The sequence below is a fragment of the Rattus norvegicus genome, chromosome X (assembly GCF_036323735.1).
Source record: "Rattus norvegicus strain BN/NHsdMcwi chromosome X, GRCr8, whole genome shotgun sequence".
NCBI classification, from domain to species: Eukaryota; Metazoa; Chordata; class Mammalia; order Rodentia; family Muridae; genus Rattus; species Rattus norvegicus.
In genome coordinates this window covers 71,095,924-71,117,256 of record NC_086039.1, presented here as the reverse complement: position 1 = coordinate 71,117,256, position 21,333 = coordinate 71,095,924, and the positions used below count along the sequence as shown (strand labels likewise).

At 46.0% G+C, this 21,333-nt stretch overlaps 1 protein-coding gene across 4 annotated transcripts in view; it reads right to left on the bottom strand.

Moving 5' to 3' along the window:
- Nhsl2 (NHS-like 2) overlaps positions 1-21,333 on the bottom strand; it is a 239,488-nt gene that overhangs the window by 132,171 nt on the left and 85,984 nt on the right. For all 4 annotated transcript variants that reach the window (XM_063280443.1, XM_063280444.1, XM_039100211.2 and 1 more), the window contains exon 2: positions 9,404-9,472. In XM_063280443.1, the coding sequence (XP_063136513.1) occupies positions 9,404-9,472 (69 nt within the window). The remainder of the gene's footprint in view (positions 1-9,403; positions 9,473-21,333) is intronic.

Sequence of the window (21,333 nt, the reverse complement as noted above, 5' to 3'; positions counted from 1 at the left end):
TGGAGAAAGAACAAAGTGAAATGTTTGTGTTGTGAAGGATAAAGAGACAAAGACAGACCTATTTCCTCCCAGGAGCCTAGAGCTTGCTTATGAAGACATGATCTGAAAAGCAGTCATAGAGCTATGTGAGCAGTGAGACAGGTAGCCATATTAGACTTCACCTTCATGCCAGGCAGGGGCTGCAATGCGAAAAGCAGTTGGGTGGAAGGTGCCACAGAACATTGAGCTGGGGCAATCTGAGGCAGCGTTGAGGACCAAGGATCAGATAATAAAAAGAAGCTGGGTAATGGATATGACTCAGTATTTCTAGGAACTGGAGATGCTAAGTGTGACGGAGGGAACGTCTGATTCTAGATCTTGTCAGGTGCGCGATCAGTGTTCGCCATCATAGACTTCTTAAATTCAAGGCGAGCCTGAGCCGTGGAGTGAGTCCTTTCCCACCCTATTCCCCAGAAACTCAGGGAGTCTGGCAAAGAAATTTTAAAGGATGATGGAAGGGAGGGAGGAAGAGGATTCTGGGAAAAGAAAGTTTGCCCTGGGATGAAGAGCTGAGCTGAATCAAGAGGCCATGGAGAACATTGACTGTCAGACTCAGAATCATCCATTCCAGTCTACAGAGAAGAAGGGGTCTCAAAAGTTTCTGAATAGAGGAATCATCTAAGAAAATTTTAGTCTGAAAGGATGTTTCAGTCTCAAATCTACCTCTGACCCCTTGGCTGAATTTCAAGGTAGTCAACCAAGCTCCTTTTGTATGAAGAGGTATGTAATGGTTTGCGTATGCTTGGCCCAGGGAGTGGCACTATTAGGAGGTGTGGCCTTGTTGGAGTAGGTGTGTCACTGTGGGTGTGGGCTTAAGAATCTTCCCCTAGCTGCCTGGAAGTCAGTCTTCCAATAGCAGCCTTCAGATGAAGATGTAGAATTCTCAGTTCCTACTGCACCATGGCTGCCTGGATGCTGCCATGTTCCCTCCTTGATGATATTCTACTGAACCTCTGAACCTGTGAGCCAGCCCCAATTAAATGTTGTCCTTATAAGAGTTGTCTTGGTCATGGTGTCTGTTCACTGCAGTAAAACCCTAACTAAGACATGTTACACTGAAAGCAGAAGCTTTGGGGTGTGTGTGTGTGTGTGTGTGTGTGTGTGTGTGTGTGTGTGTGTAAATCTGAATTGGCCAGGGGCATGGGCTTGTTTTAGGGATTCCCCCTTGGACAAGTGGGGAAATAGGTTCCTAAGCACCTTTCTCCAGCTTTCCCTCCCACCAAGGAGTTCAGCACCTTTTGCTGTGGCCCTCTGAAACAGAATGAAACTCTAACCCAATTGAAGACTTAGGGCATCCGTACGGTAGTGTCAAACCAGAGCTGGCTCAGAGAAAGTCCTCTGAGCTTTCCCAAGGACTTAGCATGAGGAGCCTCAGTCAAAATGTCTTGCCATCAGAGTTACTGAGAGAGGGTAAGAGACCGCTGTCCACAGCCATGCTTTTGTTAGGAACATAAGATTCAGTCTCTACCAGTTCTATCCGGATGAGTGCCAATATGTGCAAATTTAATGAAGGCATTCCAAAAATTCAAGAACTACATTGGACAGTGAAATTATGGTTGGATTTTTTTTTATTTTATTCTTAGCACAAAAGTGCTGACTTGTTTTCCTACAACAAAATCGTGCTAGTATAAAAATCTGTAAATAACAAAGACTTTATTTTGAAACATAAATTAATACAAAAAATAAACCTCATGGCAAAACCCAAGCACAGACTTTCATGCCACAGATAATTTATTCTGTGGGAGTTTGAGGGAAGACAGTGAGGGGAGGGAGGAGCAGGGAAACTAGGCAAGCTTGTAATCTGAAGATGCGCTAAGCCAGAGGTCAAAACCTTAGCCTCCCTGGCTGAAAGGCTGAAAAGCTCGGTCTGGCCCTAACCTACATACTTGGGCTCACTGCTGGAAGCAACCTTAGATTGCAGAGCCATCTCTCTGGTCTTCTCCTTGAATGAGGGAAGTGAGGCACAGGGAGGTGAGGACAGAGAGCTCTGTACTTTGCGGAGGCTCTTTTCTGTCTGTGCTGTTCGCCATCTGGCCCTTATCTGACCGGCTAACAACGTCTTCATCCTGGACTCCTCTGGGTTCCATGCAGTCTCCTGGACTTCTCTAGCATTCACTGGACAAGAGTGTCTATTGTGTGTCAGTAACCGTTGTATGCCCCCCCCCCCCAGAATGCATCAGCGACCAAAACGACTCTGTCCCAGGGTGCATCGTGAAGTCCTTGCATGTATTTACTTAGGTGCCTTGTGTCAAGCATAGCGCTGTTCAAACATTTGGCTTGCTCCCTTCTCTGCACTGTGACTGGCTTTCCGAAAATAGTGAAGATTTTCAGAATGAATGCATGAATGAATGAATGAATGAATGAATGAATGATGGAGCTTAAGCTTGGGGTTGGGGATGCTGCTCAGTTAAATAGCACTTATCTAGCCCTGAGCAAAAGTTCAAGGACGGACACACACACACACACACACACACACACACACACACACACAGCAATTTCAAGACAAAAAAAAAAACAACAGTGAAACTTTGGTCCCCAGTAAGTAGAGCACTTTCTCTTGCCCTGCATTACTGCCAGCTCAAATCTTAGGCCATTTCCTCAAGTGGCAATCATCAGAGGAAAGAAGGTTGCTGGCTAGGTCCCCTGGGTAGATCCATTTTGAAGGGGTAACCCGCTCTATCAGGGACCCTCTCTGAGGAGAGGACAATGCTGCCAACATTAGACAGCTTGGGCCAAGCAAGAAAGACATTCTTCTGCGGGGCTGGGGGTGGGGGTGGGGAGGATCCACTGCCCCATCTCTCTGTGCAGGGATGAATCATTCTGAAGTGCACTTCCTTTCTCTTAAAAAACGTCTAGGCTGCACTGACGTTCATTCCCCGACTCGCCCCACCTCTGTGCCGCTGTTCATCCCGCCCAGCCAGAAGCAGCTCCAGACTTCTTGGTTTGGCTTGCCAGCAGCTGAACAGCAGCGCCCTCTACCGCCCAGCATCGGGCCTTGATGCCGTCCGTCCGCCCCCAGGAGCGGGGAGGAGCGGGGAGCTATGCGGGGGCGGTGCCCCGCCAAGCAGCCTCCAGTTCCGGAGGTGCGCGGGGACCATGACTCACCGCCCGCCGCTCTTGCCGCCTCCGCACGCGCCTGGTGACGCGCGGAGCTGCACAGAGCTGCTCTGCTCACGCAAACCAGCCGGGGGACATGGTCCTGACGGAACCTGCTCTGCCCTCCCTGCCCAGTCCTGCGTGAAGCCCAGCATTATTCGTGTTTCCAATGCTGGAAGCACTTGTCACCTCCAATGCCATACGACCCCCTCTCCCCCCACCCCGCGCGTCAATTCATTACAACTTCTAATAGGGACCAGAGGAAGATGGGGGCGTTAAGGAGTAGGGGAGGGGCTATATGACTCTGTGAGCGTGACTCCAAAGTTCACGGCGAGATGGGCTTTCGACAGCATCAAATTGCGCCCCCTCCCCCCCTCACACACACCAGACACATTCAGGAAGGGTCACTTAGACGATGATGTCATAAAGGACTTTGAAATTCGAGCATTATAGCAAACATTTACCATTTCAAAAATAAAAGCTGTAAAATAGCTCTTAATGAGAAAGGCAGACAGGTGTGGGGTTTGAGTGTGTGAAATGTTTTGAGTTAAGGAGTGGGGACACAGAGCTGGGCATAGTGACACATGCCTTTAGTTCTAGCACTCGGGAGATGGAGGCAGGCAGATTTCCGTGGGTTCGAGGCCAACTTGCTCCACATAGTGAGTTACAGGATGCCAAAGCTAAGTAGTTGAGAATAGTGAGACTGTTTCCAAAACAAAACAAAACAAAACGGAGCAGGGGACAGGGGCAGGACCTGTGAATTAGTAATGTGTACCAGAAATTGGAACATATGGGGGAGAGAGGCAGCTAAGATAACCCTGGAACCTTGGTAGGGTGTGCAGTTGAATGATTGGCTATGGCTCTGGGGTTAGGAGGGTTTACTGGTAGATCAAAAAGTTATACAGTTAAAGTCCACATCACCTTTGTGCCTGTCTCTGGTGTCTGCCACTGCTGGTTTTATTTTCTTTATTAGTGATATATTGCTTGTTTTCTTAGATTGTAAGTAAAACAGAGCACAGCCTGAAGCTAAGGTCCCGCCTCTGCTTTGGAGACAATAAATGTACAGAAGAGAATCCAGATGTGTGAGGGCAGTGCCTATCCTGTGGGCTGAAGGGAATATAGGTAGGCGCAGAGCTGCTTGCCCAGACAGCATTTGTGGAAGTCAAAGAAACCATAACCCAGGTCCCACTGTCCCCTCTGGGGAAAGTGTGAAAAGCCATAGCTAACAACTGCTTCCATGATGCTGACAGTCTTTGTAGACCTAAGGTTTGCACCTGAGAGAGCCTCTTGGTTCATTTGGACCTTGATGCTTGGCTCAGGCTGGGGCTGTCTGAATGATTCCACAGGCTCTCTCAGGTGCGACTAGTAGCACCACTGAACGGATGTGGTGCTGGGCAGATGATGCAACTCTAGAGCCTCAGAAGTTAGCTATGAGTAACCTTTCATGCTTCTGCATCCACTCCTATTCCCACCCACCCCACTCATCATGCTTTTCTGTCAGTCTGAGCTCTACCTAGAAAACCACCACCTCACCATTTCCTGACAGCTCTTAAGTATGTATGCACTTGACTGCATCTTCTTTTTCTTTCTGACCAGGAAAAGAAGGTACTGTTTCTACTCGGGGGTAGTACTGAACAATATACTAAGTGTCCACAGCCTGTTAAAGACTTAAAATAAATATTTAATTTCCGGAGCCTGAAGTGCAGGTCTTCACCAACAGACATAAATGAGGGGAGTGTGTAAGCCAGGGAGGTGGGGTTTATGTGTTCTTTAGCCCTGGCTGCCTTTCATGCAGGCTCCAGTGGTCTTTGTAAAGGAGAAAGTTGCATGAAGGAGGAAAAAGATGTCTGGTCTCCTTAAAGCAGTCTGTAAGCTCACCACTATTCCAGCTAAATCGCCACAGAAGTTATTCATTCCATTTAATAAACTCATTCTAAGGCCAGGAAGCATGCATGCATTTTTTTAGCAATGCTAAAAAAAAAACACTTTAGAGAAAACAGAATGAAGGATGATCCCCTATACAAAATATTACACGCAGCGTCATTAATGGAATGGGGTGTGGACACAGCAGTAGGTATTTAAAGTGCAGTGGGAACTGCACACTGATAACTTGGATAAAATGAATGAGCCTTAAAAAATGTATAGACTTCCAAAATCTACCATATAGGAAACAGATTTGAAAATCTCTGCACTGAGTTCTTCTGGTGTTACTGGCCCCTTCTGGTGGACAGTTTTGGAACAAGAACTAAGTGTTCATGGTAGAAATGGGTTCTATCCACCATTTTCTGCCTATCTCCTAATGATTTTAGGATTGTCCCTTCATGGGTGAGGGTGTTATGAGAGTAGCGATAAAAGACCCCGTTAAGGGAAACTCCTTCTGATCGAGAGAAGAGGTCTCTAGCCTATGCTGGCTGGGCCAATCACCTGGCCAAGGGACCATCCCTCAGGAAGGCAGGATGGCCTTAAACTATGCTAAAGAAACAGGAGGAATAATTATCCCTTTAATGTGATATGGTACGTTTCCTTCCCAGATTTCCCTACTGCAGTCTCTTAGAGAGCATACCCACACTGCTTCCTAGGCCAGTCTGTTTTTCCAAATTACTCAGGAAAGTATGACTTTGCTTCTCATTTTTACCTCTGTTCTAAGTATGCTTTCCCTAACACAGTGGGTTTCTTGACTTTCTGTAAACCCCCTGTCCCACCGTGTAGCGGTCTGCTGCCATATGGCTAATCTCCACCCCCATTTAACTCAAGTAGCCCCCCCGCCTCCCACTCCTCCCCTCCATTCTCTTCTGGGAAGCTACTGAGGTCTGACGCTTGTCTGACTTTGGGTTTCCATCTTAAGCTATAATAAAATTGTCCCCGAGCTTAAAAAAAAACATAAAAAATGAGAGAAACAAGTTTAAAGTTGAAAACTCAAAACAGAAACATGCAGGTCCAATGGTTTTATTGATGACTTTCCCCAACTGTTCAGGGAATTTTACACTAATTCTACATGATTGATTTAATTCATCATGTTAGCATATTAAAGAAGAAAAAGTCATATGGTCATGTCAATTAATGCAGAAAAGCATCTGATAGACTCTAACAACCATGATAAACTTTGTAAAAAATCTGAAAATTAGGAAAAGAAGAGAAATTCAAATTTAAATCTACAGCTGGGCATATAAGCCAGACCACTGCTAATCAAAACGTGTTCATATCAGGGAGTTGGGACCTGGGCCTGTAATTCCTGCCAACAAGAGCTGAGATAGAAGGGTCCTTGAATTCAAGGCCTGTTTATGTTACATTCTAAGACTCTGACTCAAAAAAATTCACAAAAAGGAGAATTGAATAATTGTACTTTATCAAAGTTAAAACTTTTGCCTTGTGGAAAACTCCATTAAGAGGATTTTTTTAAAAAAAAGTTAAATGCTAAAAGAAATATTTGCAAAACATATTGTGTAACAAAGCACTCGAATCTAGAATGTATTAAAAAATCTGAAAAGTCAGCAGTTAAAAATTCAAACAACCCAAGCAGAAAATGAGCTAAAGACATAAATAGACATTTACCGAAGAGGAGACATGGTTGTCACATCAGCCCATGGGAAGATGTTCAACATCAGTAACCACCAGGGAAGTACTAATTAAAACCACAGGGAGACATTACCACACCTATCTGAATGTCTAACCTTTTACTAAAACATGACAACACCCAATGCCTATGAGAGCGTCTAGAAATTGGATCCCTTGTACATTGCCGGTGGGAATGTAAAATGGTAGCGTACTCTGGAAAGCAGTTTGGCAGGTTCTCTAAAAACGAAACATGCAAGTACCATATGAGTAGCAACTGCACTCTGAGGCATCTGATGTCCCAGAGAAATTGAAGCTTACGTCCACTACAAGGCTGCTGGGCAAATGCCGGCAGCAGCGTTATTCGTAAAAGCCAAACCTAGGGAACACTACAGATGCCCTCCAAAGCCTGAATGAACAAACCTTCCTTGATACATCAAGACAACAGAAAACAACTTGGCAAAGCAAAGGAGACCTGTTGAACAAACAAACAAATGAAGGTGACAGAATAGTGATACACGTGATGACCGTGACAGTGGCTCTCTAGAGCAGTAGTTCTCAATTTTCCTACTGCTGGGACCCTTTAAAACCAGTCCTCATGTTGTGGTGACACCCCCCCACCATAAAATTATTTTTGTCGCTACTTTATAACTGTGATTTTGCTACTCTAGGTTGAAACGCAGGATATCTGACGTGTGATCCCAGAGGGGTCGTGACCCACAGACTGAGAATCATTGCTCTAGGTAATGGTGGTGGTGAAAAGAAATCCCTAAAGGTAACATAATGGTTGATTGTATTTTTTACTTAATTTTGTTGAAATGACCTAATTCAAGAAATGGAACAACGTTGCTAAACCATTTGCAGGAAGATAGATGCAAGGGGAGACACTCACATTAAGCAAATTAAGTCAGGCTTGGACAGACAAATGCCGTGTGTTTGCTCGCATTTGTGAGTTTGCTTGCATTTGTGATTCCTACATTTTATACAACAAATCATGTATAAGACATGGAAGTAGAAGCGAAACTTTCACAAAGGGGATATGAAGGTGGGGCCGACAGGCAGGTGGAGGGGTATGAGGCAATGTGTTCAATGTATGACACATATTTGTATGAAAATATCTTTACATAGCATAATATAGTATACAATAAATTTCATCAATGAAATAAAACAAAGAAATGGTGGGGCTGGCGAAATGGCTCAGTGGGTAAAGGTGTTTGATGCTAAGCCTGATGATCTGAGTTCGGTCCTCAGCCCCTCATGGTGGAAAGAAGAGAATTAGCTCCTGCAAGCTGTCCCGACTTTCACACCATGGCTTGTTCGGGCACTCAGCATGCACGGGACACACAAATGTAAATAGTTTTTAAAAAGGATTGACCAGGGTTATGTAGGCATTGGGTAAGAAGCATGGCTTGGCACAGTGGAGATATCGGTTCTTGGCAGTCAGTGTCAGCATCCTGCTTGTGTGTTGTTCTGGATTTCTGACCATAGAGAAAAGCTGGGGGAAGAGCACCTGTATTCTTTTTGAAATGGCAAGTCACTCCGCAATGATTTAAAAGTAAAGTTTAATCTCGAGAACGGTGAGGTAGACACCCCTCACACAGATGTTTCCAAGACATTGTTAAGTGAGAAAAGCAAGTTGCAGACCACTCACTGTGTTCAGTGCACCACCAAATGCTTTTAAGTTTCCATGTAAAACTAAGCTATCTACAGAGATGAGGTTTCGAAAGAAGGGGAGCCCTCCGCGTGGAAAACAGTGGTTACCTCTGAGAAGCAGGGTGGGCATGGAGAGGATTTTAACAGCAGCGAAATTGATTTTGCTCACAATGACAATGTATTCATGGGCTACGCATACAGTTCAGTGGCAGAGCGATTGCCTAGCACACACAAGGTACTGTGTTCCATCACCAGCACCAGAACCACACCAACATTGCTGAGCATATATTCGTCGTGTTTGTGTCATTAAAACATCCTTGACATAACTGCAGTGTTGTAGGAATTCAGATCTGCATTTCTCATCTGGATTTGACCCATTTCATTAGCATGATGGCAGGGGACATAGCTCCAGGCCTCCAGCCCTTGAGCCTGAAGGAAGTGGCTCCAATCCTCCTTGTTTTGAAGCAGGTCCACTAGTGCAGAGGGTGTCTTTGAGGAAGGGCCAATGCCCCACAGCTTCCAACAACCACTTAAATAACACACAGCAGGCTAAGGTTGACAAAGTGTTCCCACCTGAAGACATGGCAGTGGTTCTCCCTTTTTGGAAGAAATCAATACCAGCAGGCTGAGTAAGGGTTGGATGTCCACAATACACCACGAAAGGCTAGGAACAGACTCACCTTGGGTGGCCCGAGCCAGTGCAACCCTTCAATCATTTATTCAATGTTTGTTGAGCACCTACTATGTGCCAGAGGGCAACAATAGCAGGGTATGAAACAAAGTCTTTACTCTCCTGGATCTCCCATTCTTTGAGTAGGGCAATGGGCAAGCTAAATGAGGAATTTACTTTATGGAGTAAACGGCGTTTACTTTATTAAGTAAATGGCGGCATGGAAAAGGGGCAAGGGGTGATAGGGAATGAGAAATGCAATCAAGAAATGTGCCCAGAAAAGGTGGTGGCTGAAGTGGAGAAGCCAGCTACCAGGACAGGCAGCTCGCCTGGCCTTTGTCCACTTGCTCCTCCTTATATCCTCACTCCCTCCCCACACAGTTTGGTCCTGACCTGTATTGGCTACATCCACGAGCTCCCTCACCCTCAGGCTGCGAGTCCTGTTCACCCAGTGGCAGGCACCTGTAAGGACACGGGAAGAAAAGAGACAGTGAGGTGAGGGCTCTTTCTGTGCAGGGCTTCTATGATGGCTGCACCCCACTCTTACAGGCACACAAACATAACAGATATGCAGAGGACCACAGAGTGTGGTAAGAAGTGGATGCATTCTTTGTTGTTTAGACTTGGGGATTTTTGGGTCAGGACTTTTTAATTAATTAATTAATTAACTTTACATGCCAACTGCAGTTTCCTCTCCCTCCTCTCCTCCCAGCCCATGCCACGTCTCCTCCCTCCTCTTCTCTTCAGGAAAGGGAAGGCCTCCCATCCATATCAACCAGCCTTGGCATATCAAGTGGCAGTAAGACTAGGTGCATCTTCTTCTATTGGGGCTAAATGAGGCAGCCCAGTAGGGGGAAAAGGTCTGAAAGGCAACAGAGTCAGAGACGGCCCGTTTCCCGCTGTGAGGAGTCACACAGGAAGACCAAGCTATACAACAATAACATGCACGCAGAGGACCTGAGTCCGTCTCATGCATGCTGAGTCAGGACCTTGCTGTGTAGCCCAGGCTGGCCTCAAACTTACAAACTTTCTATTTGGGTTCTGCTAAGTACTGGTTTTACTCTCCATATATTTTATTTAGTTTTACTTGTACACACTAACTGTCCAGTGTAGGATGATGTCACAGGTGAGGGGCAGGTACAGGATAGAAGGAGGCCTGTCATTGGAGGAGAAGGAAGGATGGGCGGGAGAGAAGTTTGAAGGAAGAGGAGGAGACGAGGGGAGAGAGGAGGAGACAGGGTGGAGGAGAGGGGCTGAGAAGCCGTGGCAGGACAAGATGGCAGGTGATGTTAAGATTCTGCTCTGTGTGTTTACAGGTTGTTATGAATGTTCTCAAGGGATGGATAGTACCGGGCATTGTATGTTTAAGTGGGCATTTATATCTTACCAATTGGAGCTAAGATTATTGTGTTGTGTGTTCTTTTATGTGAGGGTTTGAGTGTAGGGAAGTGTGCGGCTGGGATGTGTTTCGGCCAAGATATCTAGCAGATATCTTGGGACACCGCGGCGCGGACCTAGCAGGGTAAAAGACAATTACTCCTTTTTATTTTTATATTTTTACAACAACAGTCCAGAATGGTGGATTCCATTACGGCATCTCTCCTGTGCGTGTCGCATGCTTTGCTCAGTTACATCCACTTTCTCTTACCCCTCTGCTAAATAGGTTCTCAAGGTGTTTCTGAGGCATCCTGCCCCCACGAAGATTGCCAGAGCACAAACCCCAACCCAGGACCAGTAACTCGTTCCTCTGCGTGTCATTGTGCAAATCAATGTGAGTTCTGTTGTCGGCAAGATTTCAGGAGGTCTCTGCATACCAGGAGCATCCTAATATACAGTCCTCATCCAGGACACACAACCCTGAGAAACTCAGAGGGTTCTACTCTATTCCTGACTGTACAGCAAGTCCAGAAAACAGCCATCATGGGCTTCCTAGCTAACGTGTCCCACCTCAGAACCAAGCCATTCCTGGGGCTACATGCTATTTTGCCCCCTTCACTGGGCCCTTGGCATAGGCCTACCTACAAGAGCTAGCCTAACCACATAAACATGAGAATTCCAAGAAAAGCTGTCCCAATTTGCCCTGTCCAACTTCCTGTCATTCACAGCTGCCAACAGACAGAAAGCATCCATCACCCACTGAGCGAAAGCAATGGACCACAGTGGGGACAGTGTGGAGGAGACATCTGAAAGAAATTAAAAAGGAGGAGGAGAGGGGGCCTGGGAGTCCAGGCAAGCATCAGTCATATTATATACTGGTGAGGTTGCTGAGAGGGAGGCGGACCGAAAGCCTGGCCCCAGGCTGCACACGCCCACGTTTGGGTGTATATCATGACAAAAAGCACCCTGCATGTTTCTGTGCACACTACAGATTCTCATGTTAAAAGCTCTGCTTCGAATTCATGAACCCCTCAGCAAAGGTTTCCAGCTGGGAAGTGGGGGACAGCACATGATTCTGAGGGCCCATTCCAAAGCTAGGGAAAACAACTGCTGTTTTGTTTACACTTACATAAATCAATCCAAAGAAACGAGCCCCACAGCCAAAGCCAGAAAGGATGGAGATCAAATTGCTGCCAGCCTCTGGCTCTTGGCCCACTCATCAAGGGAAGGATAACCTACATTAGAATCCTGAGTCCAACTCTCTCAAGCGGGTGTCCTTGAGCAGTACTCTGAACCCAGTCAGGACCTCAGTTTTCTGATCTCAAAAATGGAGTCATTCTGTACCTCACAGAGGCATAGTAAAGGTCAAATGAGCTCTGCACGTCACGCGTGTCTGGAAGAGGCTGTTTAGCATTTGTCTCTTCTCTCCCTGTGTCTACCTTTCCTAGGCAAGAGTGGGGCTTCTGCAGTAAGGAAGTTCTGGGGTTCCAGTAGCCCTTGGAGCCCTTGAGAGTTCTCTGAGGAGCTTGGCAGCTCTTACCTCGATGCTTCTTCTGCTCTTTACTAAGAGGTGTCCTGGTTGACTGTCATTTGGTCCTAGCAGGACATGGTCCCATGAAATGCTTGCCACCGAAGGGCACTAATGCCTGTTAATGACTGTATACTTGGCTGACCCACCACAGCAATTGTCTTCATCTCCAGAACCTTCCTTACCCCACTGTGTGCTGCCAGGGTGCCCTTTGCCTGGAACCTGCAAGAGGGCCTCTGCCCTCCCCTTTTCTCCTCTATCCTTTCTGCTCTTCCTTTTCCACCCCTCCCCCACTTCTCTGTCCCTGGCTTTGGCCCTCCATCTCAGCCTTTCCTTCACTGGCCCTTTCAAAAACCCTCATCCAAATATAGTAGTCACAGGGAAACAACTATGAAGAATGGCCTAATGGGAGAGAATCTTATTGCTGGGTCACTCTGTTAGTGCCAGGGGCACCTTCCCTTTGTCCCCACTGGGGGTTGAGGAGGATGGCAAAGCCAAATGAGGCCTGGCAGATGCCCTTACCAGCAGAGACTGACCACAGAGTGGGGGAGTGGCTGCTTGTCTCAGGGGTTGTGGAAGTCTTTCCTAAAGACAAACGTTTCAGCTGGACCTTGGATCCTAAGCATTCACACTGCAAAGAGGAAAGTCCAAAGAATGATTGTAAGGTCATGAGGAACAAAGGGCAGTGTAGGCTTAGCATTGGCTACACAGTAAGATCTGGGACCAAGAAAAGCAGGGAGCCTGGAAAAGTTACCAGAAACTAAGTGACCAGAATGATAGGTGATAGGGGCTAGATTTGCAAGGTGGCACTGGTGAGTGGTGTAGATGGCACTGGTGAATGTTGGTAGGATGTGGTGAAAGCCAGGACTTAATTTTGGCTGAGTGTTTGACTTGTCCAGCTATGGAGAGCCTTGGATTCTATCCCCTGTACAACTAAAGTGATTATTCCAGAGGGCAGAGAAACAGAAATAGATAGTCAGGATTATGCTGACATGGCTCTAATTCAAGATGAAGCCCTGGATGAGGATGCTCACGCCAAGAATGGGGAGCATGGGGCAGAGAAGAGACAGCACAGTGCCCGCGTGCTGTATGATGGGCCTGTATCCTGCTGTCATTCTTCACCCTTTCCAGTGTGACAGGCCAGGACAGGGCAGAGCTTCCTCCATCTTGTATTTTGCTGAGACCATTTTAGTTTTAACTAGAATCTGATGTCCTTGATAGAGAGTTCTGTGGAAATTATCTAACTCTGTTCTAGGAACCCAAGGTCTAGATGCCGCAGCTACCAACTTAGCTTCAGTTAAACTGTCTGTCTGCGCAGACCTCCCACTGCAGCTGCCGAGCGAGGTACCACTATGTGCTTTTTACCTTTAAAACCCACTTACCCTAAACACCCGAGGCTATGCTTGGGTCCCAAATACCTAAGTGTGCTTCCAGCCAGCTGGAATAAAGACTTTCAATTGGCTATGAACTCTATCTGAGTGGTCATCTCTTGGTGGAAGGGGGCAATACAGGTAAGGTAACACCAGTACCTTAACCTGTGGCCATTTTAATGGAGCTCAGGCCTCCACTGCAACTTCTACTATAGTGTATTCTCATCCAACAACACCTACCTAATCTGCCATCTGTCCCCGGGGCTGGGTTGCAGTAGCCTGTGGATATTCCCAAGTAATCATGTCACCAACAGGTCCCTAACTGCCATGCTTGTGCTTGCTTCTTGGTTCTAATCCAGTTTGGTAGGACTGTGGTCTTGTGGGCTTCTGGGATCTGATCTAGCAATTAAGGATTAGTTTATACCATTGGGGCAAACCCAACTTCCCAGTGCTATAGCACCAATGTACTTGTCAACACAGAGGGCTTGCTTAGCATCTCATGTTGGAAAAGTTTCCTCTCGACTTCCTATTGCCAAGTTCCTTCCAAATGACCTGCGGCCAGGGCTTGTCCCTTCTGTCCACTGGAATTATCTGGAAATGTGTAGAGGTATGTCTAGTTGTCACAGTGGCTCCAGAGTACAACTGCCATTTTGGGCCAAGAAGTCACGGCACTGAGTGATTCACGCTGCAATGGAGAGTCTCATACTGCAAAGAACTGTCTAACCTCAATTGCCAACAGTGCAGTCGTCCCTACCCTGCAGCCACACTGCACACTGCACACACAGTTTTACTGTCTGAAGTTTCTCCTACTTACTGGACATTGTAGTTTAAAAGTATCAATGAAAAACTTTGAGAAATAATTGTGAATTTTTCAAATTAACTTTGAATAGAAGTTTATGGCCATGATTCTGTTTATTAATTATTGTTACTCTTCTCCTTGACTAGTTTATCAATTGAGCCTTGTCATAGGGCTTTCTGAAAGGAAAAGAAAATACAGACACTCACTAGGTGTCTCAGAGCTGTCACCCCATGGATAAGAGGCAACTTGACTCTGAGTTCAAGTTCTCTGAAGCTGCCCTTTTCTAGCTTCCTTGTCTAGCACAGGAGGGTGTGCACTAAGTGCTTAAGACATTAATAAATCATTTCATGGCTTCATTCTGACTGAGCATCATACTGCTGACGGCTAGAGACAAAGGGACAGGTACACCCTGGGAGGGCCTTTATACCTGGACCAACTTTAGCTGCCTGCTAAGGTAATCCTAAAAACCCAGCATGCTTCACTTCCATCACATGTTCTGCCTAACGCTGGACTATAAAAATCATTCATTCATCAGGCATCGAGGGGCCAGTGAAATAATTCAGAGTACTGCTCAGTCACGATCTTGTGGATTGCACCGGAGTAGAGGAGGCCTGGGTGGGGGCTGGTAGTTGAGGTGGGGCCTGAGACGTTCCTGCTCGGCTCAGACAGTCTCTGGGGACTGGGGGGCTGGTGTGGATGGAAATATGTGCCACATGGTCTGAACTGCAGGGCCAGCCCCCAGCTCTCACAGCCCCAAACACTTCCAGATGGATTTATTTATAACTCCCCAAACAGAGGCGGCACTTGACGCTCTGCCTCACTCCCCTCCCCATCCCTGAACAGGGCCAGGCTGTCTCACTCCACTCCGGAAACCAGCAGGAGACAGGGAATGTGCAGCAAGTGGTTGAATCACAGCTCTGTACGGGCCAAGCACTGGGTCACCACTGTCCCCTAGGTGGCAGCAGCAGCCCACTGTGTAGGTGTGCCTGCTGAACCTGGTCATCATGATCACCTGATCCATGTGGCTACTCACAGAATGGCTGCTGAGGGGGTGGTGTGTGAGAGCTATATCCACTTTGACAAGTCTCCTTTCCAGGCCTTCTTCGCTTCCACCTCGTAAAGCCAAGGCACACTCAGGTCACCTTCCCATTCTTTGTGTCTGGGCATTCTAAGTCTCCTCCCCTCTACCATCTCCTACGAATACTGCTTCTCACAGTATAGACTTTCAAAGGTTTGGGATGCTGACATTTCCAGCCAGCTGAGAGGCTGAGTAATGTGCTTAAGGTCACACAGCAAGCTAAATAGCAGAGACAGAAGAGGACAATCTAGGCCTGCCCTAGATGCTAGGAACCTCCTAAATTCCATTTTCTTCCTGTATATCAAGTGGGACTGGCAGGTGGTACGATGGCTTTGCACGAAGCACATGCTGGCCCTGGGTGACCTTTCATGAATTAGTCTTTTAGTCTTCCTCTCTTAACTCAAGTTCTTGATCTTTTTCTTTTAAGAATTAAATAAATTATGAATTTAAATATCTTAGACTAGCACATGACTCATAAGGACCCTCAATAAGAAGTAATGAATAGGGTTGGAGAATAGCTCAGACATAGCTTAGCATGTGGGAAGTCTAGGTTTCATCCCTAGTAAAACACACACACACACACACACACACACAGAGAGAGAGAGAGAGAGAGAGAGAGAGAGAGAGAGAACATAATAGTTTATTATTTAGATGCATCATGATGATACATAGGCAAACATTCCTTTCGCCTTCTCACACAGAAAGAGATAAGCCATGTGATTTCAAAGAGACTGAGTGGATAACTAAGTGTGTGCTTCTAGGACCAGAGGAGGTGCTTGGACCATGGAGTCTGGGCTTCCTTCCCATAGAGTCCGAAAGACAATCTCTTACCTGAGCCTCTAGCGTCCTCACTCTATTCTGACCTACCTTTCCCCACTTCATGGTTGGCCTGGAGCTTGTGGTCCAGAGGTTTAGCACATGCACCAAGCTGAGCAGGCACATTTTGGTGACCCTAAAATGGTTAGGTGGGTGTCATGTGTTGAATGCTTTGGCCCTGCGGCTGAGGTCTTCCTACATAGCTCCTTTCTTAGCCATGGCTAGAGCCGGAGGTGACTAGAGGGTACAGGGTGGTAAAGAAAGCGGACAAAGGTTCCAGAGAAAAGTTTCTAGACTCTAAATATCTGCTTCCTATAAATCCTTTCTGCCACTAAAGTTCCTCACAACCCAAGTCTGCCAGACCCACCCCTCTGCATCCAAGGGGTCCAGACAAGTTTTTCTGCAGCTGTTCAGCAACACATGACACCAGACTGCTGCCCCAGTGGGAGCCCCTGGCATTCGCACATTCCTTCCTGCTTGCTGCTGCACAATTAGCCACACATAATTTCTCTGTTTCCCCACCCCACCCCACACACCAGCGACGGCATGCGGGAATAGCAAGCTCTGAGCACACACAGGCAAGGTTCTTCTGTCAATTGTGACAGAATCAAATGTGACGCATCAAATGGGCCCCAAATCCCAGCAGCGATAGATTGGGCTTCATCTGTTTCACCTTTTCAGTGGGTTACCTCGAGGCTTAGAGTTCCGGAGAGAGCGGGAGGCACAGAGCAGGTGCATGACACATGCCTGATCTCTGTCTAAGCAGAAAAACCTCTCAGACTCTGTGCTCTCTTTCTAAGAGAGTCTAGGGGCAGCTTCTCTCCATTCCAGAAGCTTCTTTATACAACAAAGACCACAGAAATCGTCAGGTATACGGCTCCAACCCTACTGTGTAGCTCTCTGAACCTCAGTTTTCCTCTGTGACATGGGAGCAATATTGCTTTTCACACAGTGCTCCTCTGACTCAGGGATGTGAGATCCTGTCAATAAGTGCTACTTTTATAATGCCTTTCTGTGCTACGAAAGTAAATTCATACACGTTCCAAAATTACCTAGAAGCACACACGTGGTGCACAGACATACATGCAGGCAAGACATCCATACACATAAAATGAAAAAAAAAATCACCTAAAGGAAAATTGTTTCATCTCAGTATTGATGGAACAGTCTGCTATGTCTGTACCAGCATAAGAGAAACAAAAGAAATTCAAAGAGTTTCATATATACATACGAGATCACCGGTATATGTGGGAACTTGGGCATGAATGAAATAGTTCAGATAAGATATTTCAAATGCCTTTATGAGCCAAGCTGACAGAATAGTGAAGAAAGGTGGGGAAATATAATAAGGACTGGTGGGGACTGTGAAGGGCTGGGCAACATGTGTTCTAGCTAAAGGGGAAGCCACCATCCCATTCCAGTTACCCACTGTCCTGTGGAAATGCACATCTAGTATTACCAGATTTTTCTGTTTTTCAAAAGGAGCCAGAAATCCAAACCACATGAAAAGATTACTAATTGTTCTGGGACACAATCGGTAGCTATTACTTAGCCCGGTAGTCACCAGTTTGTGGCTTCTCCATAATGGTAAAATTACCTGTTTGTCAAAATAAGTGCTACTGATGTGAAAAGGAGAAAACCAATTGCCATACCCCCTCTGACTTCCACACATGCCCTGTAGCATATGTGTGTATATGCACACTTTCACATATACAAAGAACTGTGAAAAAATAAAAGTAAATTAAAAAAAAATTAAGTACGCCCATATCAAGGAGCAATTCAGATCGTGCCTCAAAGGGTGGCTATGAATTTGGCATATAGAAGGGAACAGCTTTTGGCAAGACCAATGACAGAAACAAGCTGTGGTGTGATGTACCTGTCATGTTCTGGGGCATGAGTGACTTCTGACCACAGTCTCACAGGTGAGGTTTCTCATGGCTGGAAGCGGAAGCTCACTGTGGAGAGAGTGAGAAAGGTGGGCAACTGTTGCTTACAGAGCTTGAGCCTGAAGGAGCATGCAGAGGACTACTAAGCTCAGACAGACTGACTGTGCCCTTGGCAAGAGTCAGACACTGGCAAGAGAAAAGACACCTTCTAAGGCCATGGCCCTTCCAAGAATAGGGTGATATGAAAACCTGGGAAGATAGAAGACGCACAAGGCTGACCATGGCTGGTGACTAGAAGCAGACTCAGAATGTGGTCCCAGGTCAGCAGCAACGTGGTAAAGACCATCACAGCGCTCAGAGGTTCCCACACTGTTCTGTCACTGGGGAAAGGAAGGAATGGACAAGAGACTAAGGAAACTAAGGCTTGCACGTGGCACAAGGGTTAGTTATTACGGTTATCAAGTGACTGCTCTTGGCTAAAAGGAGGTCTTTCTAAAGTGAAAGAGAAAGGCAAGAGGTAGAGGCTGGTGTGAGGACAGAACAGAAGCAGAGATGGGGTGTGACAAAAACTTGACCAACCATGGCTGGTTCTGAATCCAAGGAATGTAGGCAACTTCTAGGAGCTGGGAAAGACAAAACAGAGTCTTCCATAGAAACTTTAAACACAGCTTTAGGTCCACTGTACAGGAGGGGATCTATGTCTGCTACTGGCAACTTGGCCAAAAGCCTATGACTGAAAAGGTCCTAGTAAGGAAGCTACTGGTACTGTTTTTGCTAAATGGGCAAGTTGTACCCATCAAATTACCATATAAATAATAATATGAATACCCATAGTATTCATCAATACCCATAGATTAATCAATGACCAGCTTTGGTCACAGAAACTTCTTTTGACAGTGCTCAGAGGTAACTGAGGAGGCCCATAACTGGTCTGGGTGATTGAGGATAAGTGATGGTTTAGCCATAAATAGGTCATTTATATCACCTCCTCCAAGGCTCGGGGAACATCCTGGCAGAAGATGCATAAAGAATGTGAGAGCTGGAGGATGGGAGGGTGGGGCGAGAGTGCTGTGAAATGTTGTCTTGGAACATGGCACAGTTGTCTGGCCCTTGATCTCACGGCAGTTACCATTACTGGCACAAGACCTGCACAAGATTGGGTCTGTTAACATCCTGTCAAGGGAGGAGAAAGACCTGAGGCACCATCCTAGGACCAACAGGCAGATAATGGTAGCTCTAGGACAGGGGATCATGAGGTACCCACTTCCTTGAAAATCTATGGCGCTTAAAGACTCTGAGAGAGGGAGAGATCTTTTCTTCAGTGGTGTAGTCATTGGTACCTATAAACCTGTGAACAATCCTAATGAAACTCATTGGGTCATCAAAACCAAACAAATAGAAACCTGAACACAGAAGAGCAATGTCAGGGAGGAGGAAAAGGATAAGCAAGAATAGGAGAGGAACAGAAGAAGGTAACAGGGCATGACTATGATAAAAAAAAAACTTCATATGTGTGTATATATGAAAATGCAATAATAAAACTTATCATTATGTACAACAATATTTGCTAATCGAAAAGATGACATAGGTTTGGGGAGATGTTTCAGTAAGTAGACCACTCACCACACAAGTATGAGTTCAGATCGCTTTAGACTTCTGACCTCCAGACCCATAAGATAATACATTTGTATTGCCTTAAGCTGCTACATTTATGGTAATTGGTTACAGGAATAACAAGAACAAATAACTGGCTTTGGATGCAGGCATAAGTAGTGTTTTATTCCTGGACTCCTCACTTAACCTCTTTGGGTCTCAATAGCCCCATTTGTAAAATAGGGACCACGATGCCTTTATGTGCGAAGCCAAAGAGCAACCTCAAGGTCTCCATATAAAGGGATGGTGTGGCCTGGCACAGAGAAGGTATGGATATTCCTTTCTTCAATGTAAATGAGGACAAAGTGAGTCACTGGGATTAGCAGTGTTCTAAAAACTTTTCATCAAGCAAAGAAGTGCAGGCTGACAGGAGCCGGATGTAGATCTCTCCTGAGAGACACAGCCAGAATATGGCAAATACAGAGGCGAATGCCAGCAGCAAACCACTGAACTGAGAATGGGACCCCTGTTGAAGGAATCAGAGAAAGAACTGGAAGAGCTTGAAGGGGCTCGAGACCCCGTATGAACAACAATGCCAAGCAACCAGAGCTTCCAGGGACTAAGCCACTACCCAAAGACTATACATGGACTGACCCTGGACTCTGACCTCATAGGTAGCAATGAATATCCTAGTAAGAGCACCAGTGGAAGGGGAAGCCCTGGGTCCTGCTAAGACTGAACCCCCAGTGAACGTGGTTGTTGGGGGGAGGGTGGTAATGGGAGGAGGATGGGGAGGGGAAGCCCATATAGAAGGGGAAGGGGAGGGGCTAGGGGGATGTTGGCCCGGAAACTGGGAAGGGGAATAACAATCGAAATGTAAATAAGAAATACTCAAGTTAATAAAGATAGAGGGAAAAAGTTCATCAAATCCGCATGTGTGCAGATAAGAGTTATAGATTTACTCATATAAGACAACAAAACACAATTTATAAACAATGATGAAATAGATTTTACTGCAGATTTTATATGGCCAATTAATTCTCACATGGTGCTTTCATTGATCTTGCTGATGCCCTCTATTCAAAGCCAAACTCTGGTTGTGGTAGAAAGGCCAGTGCACTTTCTAGGTAGATAGTTCACTTATAGTCTTAAGTAAGAAGAAAGTGAACCAATAAAGAAGCATTACACCCTCACGGATTTGTCATCGTGATAACTTCTTTGTTAAATCATAATGCTTTCTGACAGCATCATTTCCTCTCATGGGCTAGTCATGAAGTCACCAGCAACAGACACATCACATTTTCCACGTTCATGTATGTTATTAACATTTTATCCTCCCTTCCTTCCTTTTCTCCTTTTCCTTCCTTTCCCCTCTTCTTCCTTCTCCTCTTCCTTCCTTCTTCCTTCCTCTTCCTTTCCCTCTCCCTCTGGGAATGGAACTCAGAACCTCATGCATGCTAAGCCCACACAGCCTCCACCACTTCTTTGGGCCTCCACTACAATTGCCCAGCACAAGAACCCAGCCCTGATTTGTGACACTTTCAGATTTCCATGATGTAGATACACTCATTTGGGCCAATTTTGAGATTCCAAAGTGACATGAATATGGCACAAAGTGTAAGGGGCTATGGTGCAGCATGCCATGCATACACAGGGGACAGCAAGAAGTGCAAGGGCATAGACTCACCTGGAAAGCTTCAAGAGAATTAAGAAGCGAGAAGTCATATTTATCACCTTTGTTCTCAACGTGATTTATCTAATTACAGATTTATTTAATTTAGTATGTTTAACAGTTTACTTTAATTCCAGGATACTTTTAGACTTATGGTCTCTTTTCTGTATGGTTTGACCCTGTGTACCCTTCGCCAAGCTCCCC